General features: G+C 36.4%; 1 protein-coding gene across 2 annotated transcripts; it reads right to left on the bottom strand.

Annotated features, from left to right (window-relative positions):
• Positions 1-8,333: 8,333 nt before the first annotated feature.
• Positions 8,334-15,588, bottom strand: LOC105034412 (protein MALE DISCOVERER 2). 2 transcript variants are annotated; one of them, XM_010909563.4, is made up of 7 exons: positions 15,169-15,588; positions 14,918-15,053; positions 12,383-12,454; positions 10,421-10,770; positions 10,155-10,345; positions 9,934-10,066; positions 8,334-9,144 (listed from the first exon to the last, which is right to left on the bottom strand). In XM_010909563.4, the coding sequence occupies exons 1-7, from the start codon at positions 15,260-15,262 to the stop codon at positions 8,579-8,581; spliced, it is 1,542 nt and encodes a 513-aa protein (XP_010907865.1). In that variant the 5' UTR covers positions 15,263-15,588; the 3' UTR covers positions 8,334-8,578. The 2 variants fall into 2 exon arrangements, with proteins under 2 accessions (XP_010907865.1, XP_073100516.1); XM_073244415.1 differs by lacking the exons at positions 14,918-15,053; positions 15,169-15,588 and adding an exon at positions 14,365-14,602.
• Positions 15,589-19,271: the final 3,683 nt, after the last annotated feature.

Below are 19,271 nucleotides of genomic sequence, written 5' to 3'. Positions count from 1 at the left end.
GCCTCATCGCCTAAGACCACTTTGTAATCGAAGTCTTTAGTGGTTTGTTGTTTAATGTAGACTATAGTTGGAAAGTTAAGTAGAGACGTAAGGGATGATTATTAGAAGAAACTGGCTCCGCTACATCTGATGCAACACAGCAAACAACGTACTTTGTATGTATGCACGGCTCATGCCCATGCATGCGTTGTTTGCTGTGGTAGATGGCCAGCGAGATGCGCTGCGCACTATAATGCATCCATGCTCTTATTAAAATACATCTAAGATATATTTTGAGCATCGATAAGCTGGTGGCCCGCAAAAAAACTATTTCTATTATCAAAATGCTAAGACCTAAAGGTTTTAAAAAGCTACCATAACAGCGGATATCGAAGGAATAAATTTTGAAGATTTACAAAAATATATTAGCTTTTTCACGATATAAATTATTTTGTAATTATAATGATACGATACTTTGATAATAATAAGTTTATTAGTTTGATCAAAAAGATAGAAAAGAGAAAAAATTTTAATTTATCATCCAAATTTAGAATAGGATTAATTACACCGATTTATCTTTCAATAGAATCAAAATCTATCATGAATTAGCGGTGGTACAACCCGGATATGGATACCAACTCAGAGATCTTTATACAGATTTACTTTTAAAGATTTTCATTCTGCAACTACCAAAAAAGGATTTCCATTTTCTCGCTATTAATAGTTTTCCTTTCTACCACCTATTCTGAGTAGCCTTTCATCCTTAAATCCCAATGCCAACACCTAGAGGCCAAAACACCGTTTTTTTCTCCCCTCACTTTTCCTCTGAAATGGCGGCCAAGCAGTCCTTGGTGATTGCCAGCATTCTCCTTCTGGCTATTGTTGCATCATTCGAAGATGGATCGGCCCAAAACTGTCAAAATCTCTCTCTCTCTCTCTGCTTTTTTTTATAAAGAAAAAAAAAAAAAAAAGGTTTGTTTCTTTCATCTTAGAGCTTGAAAAGCTTAATGATGTCTTTGCCCTTTGGTTGGTAGTGTCCGACATTTGCGATTTCGTTGGGACGTGCAACTTCTCGGACGAGTGCCCCAAAGCGTGCACGGACGCTGGTCTCAATCCTGATGGTTCCCTCTGCGTCCTCGATCCGAAAGGCAGCCCCAACTTCACTTGCTGCTGTGTCAAGCCCAGCGCCGCCCCTCCCCCAATGTGATACGCATGGGAGATTAGAGAGCTTTCTTAGTTGTTAGCGGACATGGAGATGGACATGCCATCGGTTTGATGGTTGAATATTTCTCCAGTTGGACGCTTCCATATTTTTCCTTCGTTTGAATAAGAGTAAGTTCTCTCAATGATCCACAAATGAATTCGCATTGATCGTTAGAAATCAGAAGAAATTTGTTTCTTCATTATCTATGTGCTCCATGATGTGGGAAAGTAAGCAGATGACAAAGATTAATAACAATCAACTTCCTTGTGAATAAGAATGAGATTCTTATTATATATACATATATATAATATATAAAGTGAAGATGGGGGGCCTCGAAATAGTTAGTAGATTGATTCCAAATTTGTATGTTTCGACCCCACATTTGAACTCTGAAATGAATTGAATGATCCCATCTATAAGCAAACTAAGAGGCATCATCAATCCATGTGCACAGGCTGTACTATTACGCAAGAATCTAAATGATTAGCATTACCTGAAGATTCGTTGTGTTCAGGTATTGTTTCAAAAGAATGTGGTGGATATCTGCATACTAAGAAGAATTCATTGTTTGATCATACTGGAGATCCCTAACCCCTAACAAAAATTCACATCTCAAACCACCTGCATTGTACTTTTGTAGGCCGGAGCAAGCAGGCTCTAAGAAGAATCATTCGTTTCGTTTTCTTTTTTAAAGAATCTGGCGAGAGTATTATTATTTTTTTCGCATGAAGAATACTTGATCCATAAAAGAAAATAAGCGGATATTTAATTATTTTTACAAGGATAACAACTTCGGCTTTATGTAGTCTGTTAAAAATTAGATTCAACTGCGAGGAAATGAACTCAGAAAAACTAGATCTTGGTCAAATTCAAAGTATACTCCAAATGAATGAATCCAGAAGAAACTGGTATTGGTCAGGTCCAGAGTATGCTGCAGGAGAAAGAATCAAGACAGATGACTAATATCTTGAATCCATGTAATCCAAGTCCCCTACAACAAATCCTCTCTTTTTTTTCCTGATTTTTATTCAATGCTCAATGCATATGAGCCTTTTATACATAACATTCATGCGACCATATATTTAGTTCTACATCAATCATGCACTAGGCAAATATTGGATATTTATACAAAATCAAATCTAAATAATTTCCAACTAGTCTTTTATAATGAAATCCTAAATTATTAGAAACAATATCAAAGTGGTGTTTATGATTGGATTTGATTGAATCTGAATTATGAGCATGACATGATTCTTGAGACATATATGAAGAAGTTTTTCATCTGATCTCCAATCACCTTCAGATGCGGTGCCTTCTGGGGGTCCAACAAAACAGGACAAAGGGGTTTCTTAATAATAATATTGTCACTCATTATTGATAATTGGATACTTAGTAGCAGTCAGGAACTCATGACCGTAAGAAATTGAAGTGCAACTAATGTTACACTTGCCCAAGATCACCAACCACAAGTGTGAAGATAATCAATCAAAAAGAAAACTAGAGAGAACCCAAAAGATGTGAATAAAGGGAAAACTTTGGAGGAAACCCCTTTTCTCTGTCAACCTGTAACTCGTTAACTTTCTACACTCTACATCTCTTTTTATAGATAAAGAGAACAGATACATAAATGACTCTTGCTAATTATCAAACTGATTTTATAGAGACCAAAGCAACTCCTGATAATTCTAGACTTAGATTTGACTGACTTTGTCGAGAATAAAATAACATTTTCTTGAAAATATTAGCTAGTAAACATGAACAATAAATTTGACACTTATGACTAATTTTTTCAAAAAGTCTTCATTGGCATCTTCACATTATATTTCCAAAAATTCCTCTATCACTACTACAACACTCCCACTCAAAGTGAATTTTTTGGATTTTACACCTAGTTTGGTCCTTAGCAATTCAAATTGGCCTCTGGAGAGTGACTTTGTAAATATGTCTGCAAGATTTTCTTGATTTTGAACTTCTGCAACCTGAATGGTGCCACTAAGATTTAAGAACCTTTTTATGAATGAAATGATGTTCATGCTTGATATGCTTTGTTCTTGCATGACATACAAGATTTGTTGCAAGCTTCAAAGCATTTTGATTATCTCCAAGAAGTATGGTTGGCTTATTAATAAATGAATGAACGTCTTTCACAAGTCTTTGAAGCCAAACACGTTCTTAAGCTACAAGAAAGACAGCCTTGTATTCTGCCTTTGTAATTGACAGAGAGATAGAATTTTATTTTTTGCTGTACTAAGACACATTTAATTCTCCACATAAAAAGACATTCTCTGAAGTTGATCTTCTATTATCCAAGTCTCCTCCCAGATTAGCATCTGTGTACCCAAGCAAAGAAGAAGCAGCTCCTTTCTTATAAAACAGGCCCATGTCAAGAGTAGAGTTCACATACTTCAAAATTTTCCTTGCCATTTCCAAATATGGTTTTCTTGGTGCTTGCATATATCTGCTAACAAGCCCAACAGAAAAAGAAATATCTGGTCTTGTGATAGTCAAGTAGATGAGACTATCAACAAGAGCACGATAAGGTTGAGGATTAGATAAGAGAGACCCTTCATCCTTTTTAAGTCTTACATTCACATCCAATGGAGTGGATCACTTCTTCACTTTACTGATTCCAAACCTTTCCACAAGTTTTTCGGCGTAGCCTTTTTGGGACACAAAGGCTCCATTCTTCAAGTTCTCCACCTCTAAGCCAAGAAAATGATTCAATTCTCTCAACTTCTTCACTTCAAACCAAACAAAAAGTTCTTGTAGTTGAGAAACTTTCTTTTCATCATTATCTGTTATAATTATATCATCAATATAGAGAAAAACAATAACGTTCAAATCCTAATGCCTCTTGATAAACAGACTAAAATCTGAATTGGAAGCTTCATAACCACAAAACTATAGAAATTGAGCAATCTTGCCATATCAAGCTCTTAGAGCTTGTTTTAGTCCATAAAGAGTCTTCTTGAGTTTGCAAACAAAATCAAGATGAGCAGATGAAGTATAATCTGATAGTTGCTCCATATAAATATCTTTATCAAGCTTACCATAAGGGAATATATTTTTTACATCAAATTGTCATAATTTCTAGCTATAACAAACTGCCAAAGTCAAGACAATACATACAGAAGCCATCTTCACTATTGGACTGAAAGTTTCTTCATGATCTTCTACATACTTTTGAGAAAAATTATGAGCAACTAACCACACCTTATTATCTATCAATACTTCCATCGCTTCTTTTGATTTTATACACCCATTCGCATAAAACTGTTTGAACATCCTTCGGTTTAGGACAAGAACCCAAGTTTCATTCTTCATAAGAGCATTCATCTCCTCATCCATGGCACATTCCCACTCCTTGACACCTTTAGCTTCATCAAAGCAAGAAGGTTCTTCATCATCAATTGGATTAGCAAAGAAACAAGAATAAGTGCTCATAAAGTTTTCATCTCTATAGTGGGTTGGTTTGACAATATTCCTTCTTGGCCTCCTACTACTATTTTCTGCTGCAGAATTACCGACCATCTCCTGATTGTTATCAGCAACATTATTATCATTATTGACTAATCTTTCAGAGTTACCATTACCCTGACATGGACTGGAGCTCCCCCTTTCATCTTGCTTCTCCAGCTGCTCATTATTTGGATTTTGAGGCAAGCTTGATACTTCAATATCTAAAGTGCTGGAATTTTGATGCACAAGTGGGAATCTATTAGCACTATAATAAGAAGCAACTTCATCAAATACAACATCCCTTGAGACAATGAACTTGTGAGTTGTAGGATCCATGCATTTCTAGCCCTTCCTTCTTTCTTCATATCCAACAAAAATACATTTTTTTGCTTTCGCATTTAGCTTGCTCCTTTGAGAATTCTTCATATTTTGACAGTGGGCTTTTGGCCAACAAAATTTTGACAGTGGGCTTTTGGCCAACAAACATTTCTTCATATTTCTTCAAAATTTTGACAATGAGCTTTTGGCCAAACAACAATTCGTGAAAAGTCTTCATATTTGTAGGACTACGTGGCATCCGATTAATCACATAGGTAGCACACTTCATACTCTCTACCCATAATGCCTTGAGTAAATTCTTAGTATGAAGCCAACTCTTACAAGTTTCCACTAGATGTCTAATCTTCCTCTCAACCACACTATTTTACTATGGCGTTTCAGCACATTTGAGCTCTCTCTCAATGCCATGATTCCGATAAAAAAGAGAAAAACTTATCGGAAGTGAATTCATCACCGTTATTTGTTCTTAGCCTTCTGATTTTCTTGCCAAGCTCTCCTTCTATAAGAATTTTGAACTCCAAAAATCAGAAAAACACTTCTGACTTATGCTTTAAAAAATACACCCACGTGAATCTTGTATAATCATCAATGAAAATCGATATGTAATGGAAACCAAAATAAGAGGGAGTTTTAATTGGACCCATCAAATCACTATGAACTTGTTCTAATGGAGTTGAGCATCTTGAGAGAGATTTTTCAAATGAAAGACGATGTGCCTTACCATATTGACACCCTTCACAAATTTCTCCACCCCCAAAATCAATTAAATTAAGCAGCCTATCAGTTAAATTCTTTTGCACCTTCACTTTTAGTTTAGTCATATTAACATGCCCAAGTCTAGCATGCCAAATGGATGCATTATCATTGCTACTCATACTCTCAATATACGAACTAGATACAAATAGAACAAATAAGTTATTAATCCTCTTACCGGTGTGTATTGTATTAGCCTTTAACTCCTTAATATTTCAGAGGAAACTTCACATCTTATGGTCCAAACAATACATAATTACTTGCATCCATAACATTAGCCACAGAAAAGAGGTTCTTCTTCATCCCGGGAACATGAAAAATATTGATAAGTGTGACTGAGTCATCCTCATTGCTCTTGATGACCATAGTCCCTTCTTTCTCAACTAAATGAATAGTATTATCTGCTGTAACTATGGCATCCTTCCCTTCATAAGGGCGAAGACATGAAAAATATGAATCATCACCTATTAAGTGATGGCCACATCCAGATTCTATAATCCAATCTTTGTCAAAATTGATAGAAGCCATAGTAGTTGTGGTGGTTTGGAACATGAAGCACTTTCCCTGATCTTTTTCTTTTTTTCTCAATTTTAACCCTATTATCTTCCTTCAATCTTACACAACAATTCTTCTTGATATGTCCCAGCTTGCCACAACAGTAGCATTTGAAGGTCTTTTTGTAATATTTTGAAGACTCTTTTGAATCTTCAGTGCTGTCTTCCTCTATTTTGGCTGATTCAAACTTTCTCATTTTCTTTAAAGTTCTTTTTCTTTTTAGCAAGCAAAGCGCTTCCTTCTTCATCTTTCACCGTAACACCAGCCATTTGTTTAGCCAAAGACTTTTGTGATGACAAGAGATTCTCAAACTCTTCCAAAGATGGTTGTTGAACCCATCCTTGAATAGAAATGACAAAAGGAGTGTATTCTAGCTTTAAACCAGGAAAAATATGATGCTTCAAACGTGCTTCAGAAATTGGCTCATTTGGATCCAACAAGAAAATCTCTAAACACAAGTTTTTTATTTTCAAAAAATATTGAGAAATAGAGAGATTACCTTGCTTGGCATTTGCCAACTCATTTTCAAGTAGTTGCAATCGAGCTTCATCCTTCTTATTGAATAATCTATCAAGTGTCTGCCAAATCTCACTTGCTAACTTGCAACGAATAATATGATCAAATAGACCATGAGAGATGGATTTTTTCAAGATAAATTCAGCCTTGGCATTCCTTTGCCTCCACTGCTTGAGGCCTTCAGTGTTTTCTTCATTATTTTCTAGGGCTCTAGTATTGTCTCCTCCCACAACATCCCACAAGTCTTCACCAAGGAGATAAGACTCCATACACGTCCTCAAAATCTTGTAATTAGTTTGGTTTAGCAATTCCAAACCAAAAACACTCCCATGTCCACTCAAGTCCATCTTTTAGAACCGAATGAAAATCTTCACTGAAGGATCTTGCCACGTACCAGTAGCTCCTTCAATGCTCTAATACCATACAAGAAATTGAAGTGCAACTAATGTTACGCTTGTCCAAGATCGCCAACCACAAGTGTGAAGATAATCAATCAAAAAGAAAACTAGAGAGAACCCAACAGTTGTGAACAAAGGGAAAACTTTGGAGGAAACCTCTTTTCTCTGTCAACTTGTAACTTGTTAACTTTCTGTACTCTACATCTCTTTTTATAGAAGAAGAGAACAAATACATAAATGGCTTTTGCTAATTACTAGACTGATTTTACAGAGACCAAAGCAACTCTTGATAATTCTAGACTTAGACTTGACTGACTTTGCAGAGAACAAAATAACATTTTCTTGTAAATATTAGCTAATAAACATGAACAATAAATTAAACACTTATGACCTATTTTCTCAAAAAATCTTCATTGGCATCTTCACATTATGTTTCCAAAAATTCCTCTTTGACTACTTCAACAATGACTTCATAAGGTGCCAGGACGCGGCTTACAACCCCTATGTTGCCCATCGCATTCCGCTTCCAATCTCTCTCGAGCTTGTTGTCGCGTCAGGCCTGGTTTCCTCTTTGCAGGCCTGCCTACATCTATCTAAGCGGAATTTCCCAGCCATAGAGTTGTATGTGTTATTTCATATAGCTTTCAAGCAGGAAATCTCTTCCACCATGGCACGGCTTACCTACAATGCTTATCTTGAGGTTGTCCCAGATGTTTATAAAAAATTTATGAAGTTTGACAGACTTGCGCAGCCAACTTCTTCCCCTTTTTTTTCAACTTGTTCCTTCATAGTATAGCAATAGATGTAACAAGAGATGGACAGAAGAGGTGATTTGAGCATTGCTGCAGAGGCTATACCACCTCCAGATGAAAAAGAAGAGGTTCTAGATTCAAATCTTGGGTCACAACCCTCAAAATCTCTAACTTGGGATCCGGGATCCTAATGTTCTGGTGTGCAGAACATGAACCTTGAAGATACAAGAGAATGGTTTGGTGACGCAGAGACACGGTTAATTAGAATTCATCTGGGTTGAGTTAATGCTACCACCTATTCTATGATTGTGCAAACTTGGATGATGATGTAGATGCACACTCAACTAAAATAGCTGCAAGGGATCAAATACTCCAATATGAAATTGAGGGACAGAAGCTCTCTCACGTATAATTCTTCATAAAGGTCTCCAATTCTTGGCATTCTCCAAAATTCACCATCCTTGATTTTCTGCACAGCTAAGCAAAACCTAGACTGTACAATTTTAATCGGTTCCCAGGATTATATACAAATAGCTGATGCAAAGGAAGAAAAATAAAAATTATTGTAAAACAAAAAGGGAAATTCGCATTAGCTGTTGCCTGCTTCTTCATTCCTAGCCAGCCTATGAAGATACAATTTCTAGGTCAGCCCACCACAATGGAGATGATTTCGGAGTTGCTTCAACCGGTGGGATTGCTGTAATTAGCCTCATCTGGTTGGCAACCTCTGACATTGTTGGTCTCTCCTCTGGCTTTGGATTTATGCAGGACTTTATCAACTCACACAGTGCACTGATATCTTCCTCTCGAACCGATCTGAGCGTTGGGTCAGCCATGTCTCTAAGGGGTCTTTTCCCAGTAAGATAAGCTGAAGCCCAGAGCACAAGCAAGCCATCATCCTTGGAGAATGGAAGTCTCCCAGAAATTATTTCCAGCAGTAGTATCCCAAATTTATAAACAATGCTCTCCTGGTCTGAGGCATCAGCAGCCGACTCAGGATCTCTTTCATCATCAGAAAACCCAAGATCTGAAACCTTGGCCGCATAATCTTCAGTTAGATATATAGATGATGAGTTCAAATTTCTAAGAACTACAGGAGGGTCGAGCTGGAGCATGTACTCTAGACAGTACACTACTCCCATGGCTATCCGCAGACGTGCAGCCCAATCCAACTGCTCTGCTTCTTTAACTGCAAACACCACCCAGTTTTGACAGAAGTCAGAAAATAAATATCTAGAAATCAGATAAAATCAAAATTCGCTATCTCGGTACTGGATCCAGTACCAATACTATCATATTATAATATTGGTATGTGGTATGATATGAGACCGCATATGAGTTCAGTATCAGTATGGTACGTTAAGTATGATACGACACCAACCAGACAAATCTTAGATAAATTTAATAGAAAAACAGAATTACAAAGAAGACATACTTTGACTTTGTTGGATTTCTTTTTTCTTCTTTTCAGGGGAAAAATTCTTGGGTTATTTGCCAGACCATAATTTGAAATTTCTGGTGGTACTAAACATATAACTAAATGAATTTTATGAAGCCAGCTGCCTCCATGCTTTATAGAACCATGCCTCAAATACTTACCATTTCATAAGACCTGAAAATTTTGTTTCAGTATCCATAGACAAAATTTATAGCATTTTCACTCTGTCATTGCTTCACTAATTCAAATTGTTCCACAAACTTACCCTTCGAATGGGTCACATGAGAGAGGCTAGCACAATGTAGAAGCTGTACCTTTAACTCTCTAGGAACACAATGTCCTCATAAATACATGTTCCTTTTTAGTAATTTATTTTTTTTCAGATGTTATACTTGCAATATGTCATCATAGAAGACTTGCTAGAACCACTGTGGTGCCTCCAGCTCTGTCCAACATAGTGACAGTTGCTGGTCTGTGTCAAATTCTTTTCAATGGTTTGCTCACACGGAAAAATGGAAGACAGTTAAAGAAGATACTCACTGTGCAAATGCTCAAAAAGTGTTCCATTTGGAGCATATTCAAACACCATCATCCTGGTGAAAGGCTCTTCTTCCTCACAAGAGCCAAGAAGGCTCATAAAATTCTTGTGGTTTACCTGGGACAGCATTGATATCTGAAACCAAAGCCAAAACTTGATGACTAATCTAAGCATACTCATAATGCAAAAATCTGCAGCGAAATATAGTAGATTGTTAAATTACCTTCTTTCTGAAGTGAGCTTCATATTGTTCTAACCAATCCTGGGCCGAAATAACCATTGTAGATGTCACTGCTATTTCGACCCCACTGGGCAGTGTTCCCTTGTACAATGTGCAATCTGACAAAGAACCAATAATATTGCTGAAATCTTCACAAGCTATTTCAAGTTCTGAGCGTCTAAGTGAAGGTATGCCTGCAATGTGAACTCAAAATCATGAATGTGGATACAAATTTACAAGTTCTAAAATTCTTCAGAAGGAAAAGCAACCTGTCAGAAATGTTTTCTGCAATTGCCCGCTTAAACCTGTTGTCCAAGGCATGACGGTGACAACCCTTTTTGCTCGGCAATAAAGCAAGTATATGGCAGATAAAACCAGCAGAATGGATGCTCCTCCAATTGACCCAAATATTATCCAAGTCACATGTTTTCCGTGATCTGTTTCTGTTGTCAAGGTTCGAAACCCGGGAGGATAGGAATCTAGAACTGGAAATTTATTTGGTGGTGGAAATGATGGTTCTGGTGTTGGCGATTGTGGTGCTGCAACAGGTGGCACACGTCCATATTTATTATGATGATCTACTCGCAGAAGTCTCCGTATGGTTGCAAACTCAACATTCCTATCAGGTATTAAAGCAAATTCAGGTAGCTCCTATGGAAAAAAAAATAACTTTTCCTGTTTTTCAGACAGAGAGAGGAAGAGGGAGGGAGGGAGGGCAGGAGGGAGACATGCCCACACTATTACTGCTAGGATCCATATTTTTGAGATATAGCACCCAAGAAGTACGACCAGAACCTCTGATTACTTGATCATTGAGGCCAGCCCAGTTCACCATTCCAAACTGTTTATTACTACTTATCATTTGTCTTATAAAGCCACATTTAAAAGAGTATACAAAAAAAATGTGTTTTGGGTGGATGCAAATGCAAACCTCAAGTGCATATCAACCGAAAGAGAGTTTTGTATTGCTAGTACAAAAGGAAAGGTCGACCAGTTCTGCGCACATGATTGACTTCCTAAACAAAAACTAAATTCAGGCAAATCATGAAATCCTAGTACCTAGCACCATCCACATCCACTGGACATGCATAACTTCCTACCATTCTGCGCATGCCTGCCTTCCATCAAGGGATCTCACTAGACACAGGCTTCCAGAAATGTGATTCTTGTTATGACATTATGCAACTTAATTTGTTTCATACCCAATATGGAGTCTTTCTCCTTTGTTCGGTTGAGGTATTCATGTAGAGTTGATATGGTTGAATTGTGTGTAATTTTATAATACGATAAGTGCTTATGGCACCAGGTAAATCTTTAACCTGCCCTCACAGAACAAGACAAGTTTGTTCTTTCTTTTCTATCATTTTTTTGAGGAATTCTTTCTTTTCTATCATGCTTCGCCCCAGTGAACCAACTGACACTCGTCAAAATTATTATCTCAAACTAATGATGATTTTGCAGCTTCCCACATCTTGATATGAACAATATGTGCACTAAAATACAATGTCAAAGAGGACAAACCACTTACCTTACAATTATACCAATAACTAATTTTTAAAATATCCCCACCAGATCTTGTCATTGCCATAGAAAAAATATGTCTATCATTTTCTTACATTCAATCGAACAGCTAGTTGTTATATATGTAGTCATAAAGGTATAACTGTCCCAGGTGCATGTGACTTTTTGGTAATGCGCTTTTCTTAATAAGTACAAATGAGAAGATATGAATTAATACATATGAATTTGAGCATACATATTGCTTCCATCATTTAAACTGGTATTGATTGAGGACATTACTTGACAAGGCATTAATATATATGAAATTCAATTCTTTCATTCTCTCAAACTTTGCTTGCATATAAATATTTTTGGGTAACATGAGAATTCATCTACAGGATTTGATGTTACCTAAAATGCTTAGATTACAAATTGACCACCATGTCAAAGGACTGAAATTGTTCATTGGACACAAGCTAAGAAACAAGTGCTCATAAGGGAGATCAGTAGCAATATAATAACTGCAAGTTAAATTAAATTAAAGATAAGTTTGTGCAACCAAAACACTTGAAGTCATATTCTGCTCCGCACCAAAATTGAACTCAAAAAATGACCAAAAAGAAGGTTGATGGCATACAAACAACCTGAAGTGAGAGAATATACTGGACCACAAGAAAAGATCAGATAATATGAACTCTATATGATAAAGTGACTAGCTCAGAAATGCTTACTGAGTCTTCATGTGGATAAGCTTCCCAAGCTCAGGCCCAAGTGTCCCCTTAAGATCAAGATCTTTCCGGTTCCTACAAGAAAAATACTTCAATCTTTTGCCAACAGGGTTTATTTGCACTAGATTGGAAATATCAAAGACAACATCGTGATAAGGGAACATTGAAATTCTTGAAGCAATCAAAACCCACCTTTTGTATCAAGTTTATCATTATGGTGAGAGGAGAAATCTCTAAAAGAGTTTTTAGTCATTCAGTTCACAAGCAAAACGAAAAAGAGGAGATAGAAAAAATATCCATACATAAGAGTCAATTTAAAAGTTGCTTGGAACACTTAACTCCCAATACTTAATATCTAGAACAGTAAAACTGTATGCATTTAGTAGAGCATGAAATTAAACCACTATCCACAACCACAATAAGGTATGCAATTGCACTACTGACACTAAATTTTTGTAAGAGAAGGAAATAATATCAAGAAATTAAAGAATGAAGGAAAGAAAAAATAATAAGCAATGAAACTTAAAATAGAGATGACATAATTAATATATGAATCTCCTAAGGGTTGAAGGGATGCCTGTCTACCATATATTTGGAATATCTCCACATGCAAGGCAACCAGGTGCATCTAGGAAGTATAGAGAGAGAAGTAGAAGAAATCAGACACACCATTGATCTCACAAGTCTCAAGATTTATGGGATACCAAAAAATACCTTTAAGATGGACCTGACACCCCAAAATCTGGGGATCTCATAATGAACAACCTCCATAATTTCTCACTTCTCCCTTACACCACTTCATCTTCTCAAACACTTCCTAATTGTGGGAGCTATCAGACAAACATGGCAGCCATGATTTCTTATAGGCCCTTGATGTAATGATAATAGTTGTGCACAATCATATTAATAAGCTGGGAAAGAGAAGGCACTGGAATATTATCTCCATAAAATAACTTAGCAAAATGCATATTCATCATACTTGAAATATACCAACGATTGGAAATCCTTCAATCCACAATTTGGGGTAAGACATTTAAAAAACCTACTCCACAAATTGTTTGTTAATACTAATCATATCCAGGTTAGTGACTGCAGGGCTGTGATACAATCCTCCTTCACTATCAGATGTCCTTCCTTCACATGCTGTAAAGAAATCTGATGTCCCATTATATCTTTTCACATGCTTTATGATCACATGTTATATTGTTGATGGTTGTGAATTATAATTCATTCATTATGCATGATTTACCGCTTTGTTTCTTTCTTCCCTACCCACAACTTCAGTAACAAACTTTCTACAAGATAGATCCAATGCATCAACAAGCAAAATCATACCTATCATGACAAGGACGACTAGAACAATATCTAATCATCTCCTTCAGAAGGAGAAGAATCGAGCATCTAATCATCTAACAAAATCACATCTAATCATCTTCCGAAAATTAGTGCACTCCACATCTTCTGAGATTCAAAGAAGAGTACGTCAAAGTTATATCCAGCCAACAAAATCAATAAATTGCAAATGTTATATAATACTAACAAACATGAAATTACTTAAATCTATGATTGCATAAGTAGAAAACAGGAACACAAAGAAGCAAATGTTATGCCTAGGAGTTTCCCCGTCAAAATCTCATATAGTTTTAGAACAAAGTTATTATCAAATACACTCATCACCAAGATACTTCTCGAATAATGCTATGCCAGTAACATAGCAGTAACCAGTGAGAAAGCCACCTCATGGAACATTGCTGAAATATTCCAGCAGCATATGTGTCGATGGAATTTTTCCCCCATTAGCTCAAAGGCTTCCCAGTTCAGGCAACACTAGTTTTCTTTCAGGCTTATCACTCTCTCAGGAAAACATGCCATCCAATTATGTTCTTTACCAGATCAATAGTAACCCGAGCGAACGCTCAAGATCTCATAAAGCCTACATGCTAAGACAAAGCCAGTAAACCACCATGTGCAACAGACTAGAATACCTTGCAACAATTCTGAGCTTCAATTTTGCACTCTTTACATATCACTGGGGTTCAACCACTCCCCCCCTTTGTCTCTGATGTAAGGAATTCAACTACTCTTTACCCGAAAATTGGAAATTTTTCAGGTGTTACAGTCATCTAGTTGTTGGTAGAAATTTTTCCGGTGTTGCGGTCATATAGTCGTTGGTAGTTGTTGTCAAAGCCCTTCTGGCCTCGGAACCGAGGAAAGAATCATCGCCGTTTGCCACCACGAAGGCACTGACAATTGCATACTTAGGCAGTCCCAAAACTATTTATATGGTACATAAAAATAACTAAGGTTAGGGTTATCAAAACCAATGTAAATTGATTGGGAGAGAAGAACAGGTTATTACCAGCCCTGCTATCTAATTATCTAATCGAGCAAACTAAAAAAGAATTAAAAAAAAAACCTGAAGTGTACAAAAATCCCATTCTTTTGCATCTTATTTGCTCATAATATCAACTAAATCCGGAAAGAAATGCAAAAAACCATCTAGCAATAGTAACAGAAAGGTAAAGCAATATCACTCACAGAGCCACGACTCCTCCATCATCCGAGCACACGACCGCGAACCAAGAGCAGGGATCAACATCACCTTCTTTCCAATTGGAAAGGGCACCGTGGGAATCGACTTCCACACTCTCTTTCAATCTCAAAAGAGCCCTTCCTATTTATCAAACAACAACAAGAAAAAAAAATAAAATAAAATAAAAACAAATACCCGATCAACTTCCTTTCCGTCAAACCAACCTCACAGCTCTTTAAGCAACAAAAGATCATACCTTCAGCGTTAATGGAAGCGCAAAGCTCCAATCTTTGATACACCAAAGCGACCCACAGCAAAAATGACCCCATTCGAAGCCTCAATCTCTCCATCTTTCGGTTCACAAAAAACCTCTTCTTTTCTTCTCGAAGGACCCGAGTTCTTCTCTTCCGCCGAGGTTTAAACCATCATTTAAAAAAAAAAAAAAAAAGAAAAAGGGAAAGCAGCGGAAAGAAGGAAGAAATACAAGGAAAGACTTTTTTGAAATTCGGGACTGTGCTGGCACGCGGAATTGGGACCGTGGAGTGATATGAGAGGCGTTGCTCAAAGGGATATCTCGTGGGAATTTCCAAAGATGGTCGATACCATCGTCAACCCCTTTTTCTAGTTTTCACGTCTTCTCTCCTTGGGTGATAAGTTTCTGAGAGGCTGGTGCCTGCCGCGCAGTGCTTGTTACGGTAAGTAGGGACTTTTGACTTCCTATTCTGATTTGGATTAATAAAAGTTTATATTTTTATTTTTAAGGTAAAAATGGAAGGCATGGTGCATGCTCACGCTACGAGCATCTGATAAATGTCGTGCATGCCACCAAGATCCTCAACAGCTTTTGTTTTTTTGTTTTTTTTTTTTTTGGCAGCTTTTATATTTTACAGCTTGTAAAATTTGTAAAGATTAGGATACATGGTATGTTTTAATTGGACATGTCTTTCCAGAAATAGTGGTGAAGGATTGCGCAAGTAATAAATCATTTTAACAAAACATACGGGATATGCAAGTAACAAATCATTTTAACAAAATATATACGGTAATTTAGATAAAATCAATCGGATTTGAGCTCAAATTCTGTATAATCAAAATCGAACAATGAAGGTTCTATATCCGATTTTTGACTATTTGATGCATAGACGAGAATCTCCAAATCATATGATTTTTTGTGTGCATGTAATTTTGAAGTAGTGGATCATATTTAATAGTTTGAATCATTGATGTAAGATCTCTATTATAAAGTTTTGATCAACCGGATTTGATTTCAAATCCGACCAACCTGATTCTATCATGACTCTCTCTATATATATGTATGTATGTATGTATATGTACATACATATGTAACAAATCAAGCCCGCTAAGCACCTTAAATTATAACTCAGTGGTGTGTCACTCATAAAAAGAATATTTTCTTTCTTTTTTTACTAAGATCATAGGAGTATTTGATGGACTATCATTTGTCCTCATCAACATAGACCAGTAAAATGGATGGTCATAATCCTATATAATGTTATTTGATGGATGGATATCGTCTAATTTGATTTTTGATTTTATGCTTAATTTAATTTATTTTTAAATTTTTTATTTATCTCAATAAAAATTATTCATTTATGTGCTTTCTGTTTTTCGCTTTGTTATATGAGAGAATTTGCATCAAGATGCATGTATTACAAAAATATATAGTACTATCGTAAATGTGACGGAAATGGTGCCCCATCTTAAGTTTTGAAATATCATAATAATAAAGAGATAAGAAGGAATTAGACCAAAAACATAAAAACATATGGTTTTGCGGTGTTTATAACCTTTGATCCTTTTTTATTTAGTAATGAAAATTTGAATCTAGGCTCGGTATGTCATGTGTGGAGACTCCTGCATAACCGGCAAGGATCAAGAACCATACTTGAATCATTCAATATTTCTCGTACATCCGTAGCATAAACTAACACATTGAATTATGCCGATATAATTTGTATGTCATCACAAAAGAAGAGATGTCATTACGACCATTCGTAATTATTTTTATATGTTACCTTTGATCGAGTATTAGCACATTCATTTATGTTTTGACTTAAAATAAGATATAATGAGAGGCATGGCGTGACCTATATAGCAGTCATTAGTGCATAAAACTTTGTCATTCAGATCTTTAATTAGGTAGAATGACTTATTCTTTCTTATTACAAATCAAATACACCCTCCGGGAATTCATGCGGATTGGTGGCCTTGAGAATGTACCTAATTTTAAAAAAATCCTCCTGAAGAACTGGTACAAGTAAACCTACCAAACTATCTGAAATAATTCTTTTTTTTTTTTTTAAATCTACAAAAGAATTGGAGACATGGTGGTGGCTTTTTTAAGCCAGAGTACAATAAAGAAGATGGCTCAAGCATAAACATTCAATCATCTCTAATCCTGACATTGCCAATTAACTAAGCAACAAACCCTTTTGATCACCTCCATATTCCATGAGTTGAACAATATAATTTGAGCAACATCCGCACATCTTAGACCTCTTCTTTTCTTCTCTTTCCTCATCATTGCCATTAAATTTCATCACAAAGTTAAGCTAGGACCTACTAAGAACACAATAATCCTCATTCCTAGAGCCTTTGTTTGAAGAATTCCTACCATTTTTTTATAGTTCATAAACAATTATGTTCTCCATGGAGATCAAGCAACCACCATGTGGAAGCTTATCTTTAGCTTAGACTCCGCACAATATGGCATCAGTGATTAAAGATAACATATTTGAAGGGTTCCAATTCGGACGGTGGACCTTGACAAAGCCGAAGGCACGCTCCCTTGCCGTATTCCCCTTCTCCCACCCGGCAGCATCCACAGCCCGTTGCCCTTATCATTTCGTCGCCGGCCGTTGATCAGATATTTCGTATTGGAAAGCAAACGGCGCCTGTTGTGGAGATGGGACCCAGAACGTGGGCAAAGTATAACTGGCTGCGGAGGAGCGTAGCGAGGCGGACCGCTCGGACCCTAGGAGCCACATGGATACACGTGGATGAGTATCATTCTTTCTCAAATTTGGGGGAACGTCTTCGGTGCTCCTCCAACTCTTGGGGATAAAAGTCGAATTATGGGCCTTATAATAGTCTAAAACTCAAAGATATCAATCACAATCACACTCAACTGGTGTGATGTCTTCTCATTGCTTCCTTTGACCCGGTATGCTGTGCCATTAACTGAAGCAAAGTGACTGATGCAAGGCACTCCTGTGACTTTTTGAACGATTTTTTCTCATATACAGGATTAGACACTTGGGCTCCATAAGTGCTTCAGGCTGGGTGGGGTGTCTAACCTAGTTGACGGAGAGCTTGCACGTTTGGACAAATCCAGATACTCTACAAAATAAAATTTTGCACTATAGAAGATCATATGCAATTTTGATTATCTATCATACCATTCATCTCGAAAAACAGATTATTACTGCATATCCTCGTGAAGATCATATTTAACATCCATCTATTCTCGAGATGAATGACAGATGTCTGTCTTCAAAATGAATAATATAGTATCTATTCAGAGTTGTATAATTTTTTTATGGTGCAAAACAAACAATACAAAAGATATGTGCTCGATTTAGACTCCAGCTGAGTTACTTAAAGATAGAGTGATTAAGTTTAACCATGGTATATTTTAGAAAAGTCAAATAGGATGAACTTATTAAGCAGTACAAGATCAAGTAAGATTCTAAGGTTATACAGACATACATATAAATTTGATCAAGTGGATCGGACAATGAAAATTTTATATCGATAATTTGAGTTGTTAGATGTGATCTACTATCTCTAATTTACAAATATACTAAAAATTATATAGTTTAAGTGGAGATCCATTTGACTCAAATATAGCTAAATTTACCCCTTGTCTCTTGATGTGTGCATGCACGTATCTCTATATGTGTGTGTGTGGAATGTTATAATGCATTAATTTATTCTCTCTCATGTACTTTCGATCTCCATACCAAGAAAGTGTGATGTTGGAGCATGATACTTTCTGCTGCTTCCAATAAGGGATATAGTTGCTTAATCTGCTCTATCAATAAGCTATTCAAGAAGAGGCAAATTGAATGTTTACTTATCAATTGTTTGATTAGTCGCCTTCAATAGATTAATCTAGTAGAACAATGTTCACGGGATATGTAAAGCAGGGCAAGATGGAGAAGGCTAGAGAAAACTATTTGATTGAGAATTAGATTGGGATGCTATTTACATTTTTTTGATTAATTTTTTCTTCTGGCTTGATACAGCAAAAAAGTTATAGTAAATCTGAGAAAACTATCCAAAATTAAACTAGAATGCCAACAAATTAACTACAAAAATGTTAAATCAAATCAAATC

Source organism: Elaeis guineensis, chromosome 10, assembly GCF_000442705.2.
Source record: "Elaeis guineensis isolate ETL-2024a chromosome 10, EG11, whole genome shotgun sequence".
Taxonomy (NCBI): domain Eukaryota; kingdom Viridiplantae; phylum Streptophyta; class Magnoliopsida; order Arecales; family Arecaceae; genus Elaeis; species Elaeis guineensis.
The sequence above is the reverse complement of the archived record's forward strand: the minus strand, read 5'-3'. Positions and strand labels throughout refer to the sequence as shown.

Coding starts and splice junctions, on each gene's coding strand:
- LOC105034412 (XM_010909563.4), bottom strand. CDS start 15,262: ATGGAGAGATTGAGGCTTCGAATGGGGTCATTTTTGCTGTGGGTCGCT. Junction 10,346..10,420: donor GCAGAAAACATTTCTGACAG/GTTGCTTTTCCT, acceptor TTCACATTGCAG/GCATACCTTCACTTAGACGC. Junction 10,067..10,154: donor AAGCTCACTTCAGAAAGAAG/GTAATTTAACAA, acceptor CTTTGGTTTCAG/ATATCAATGCTGTCCCAGGT.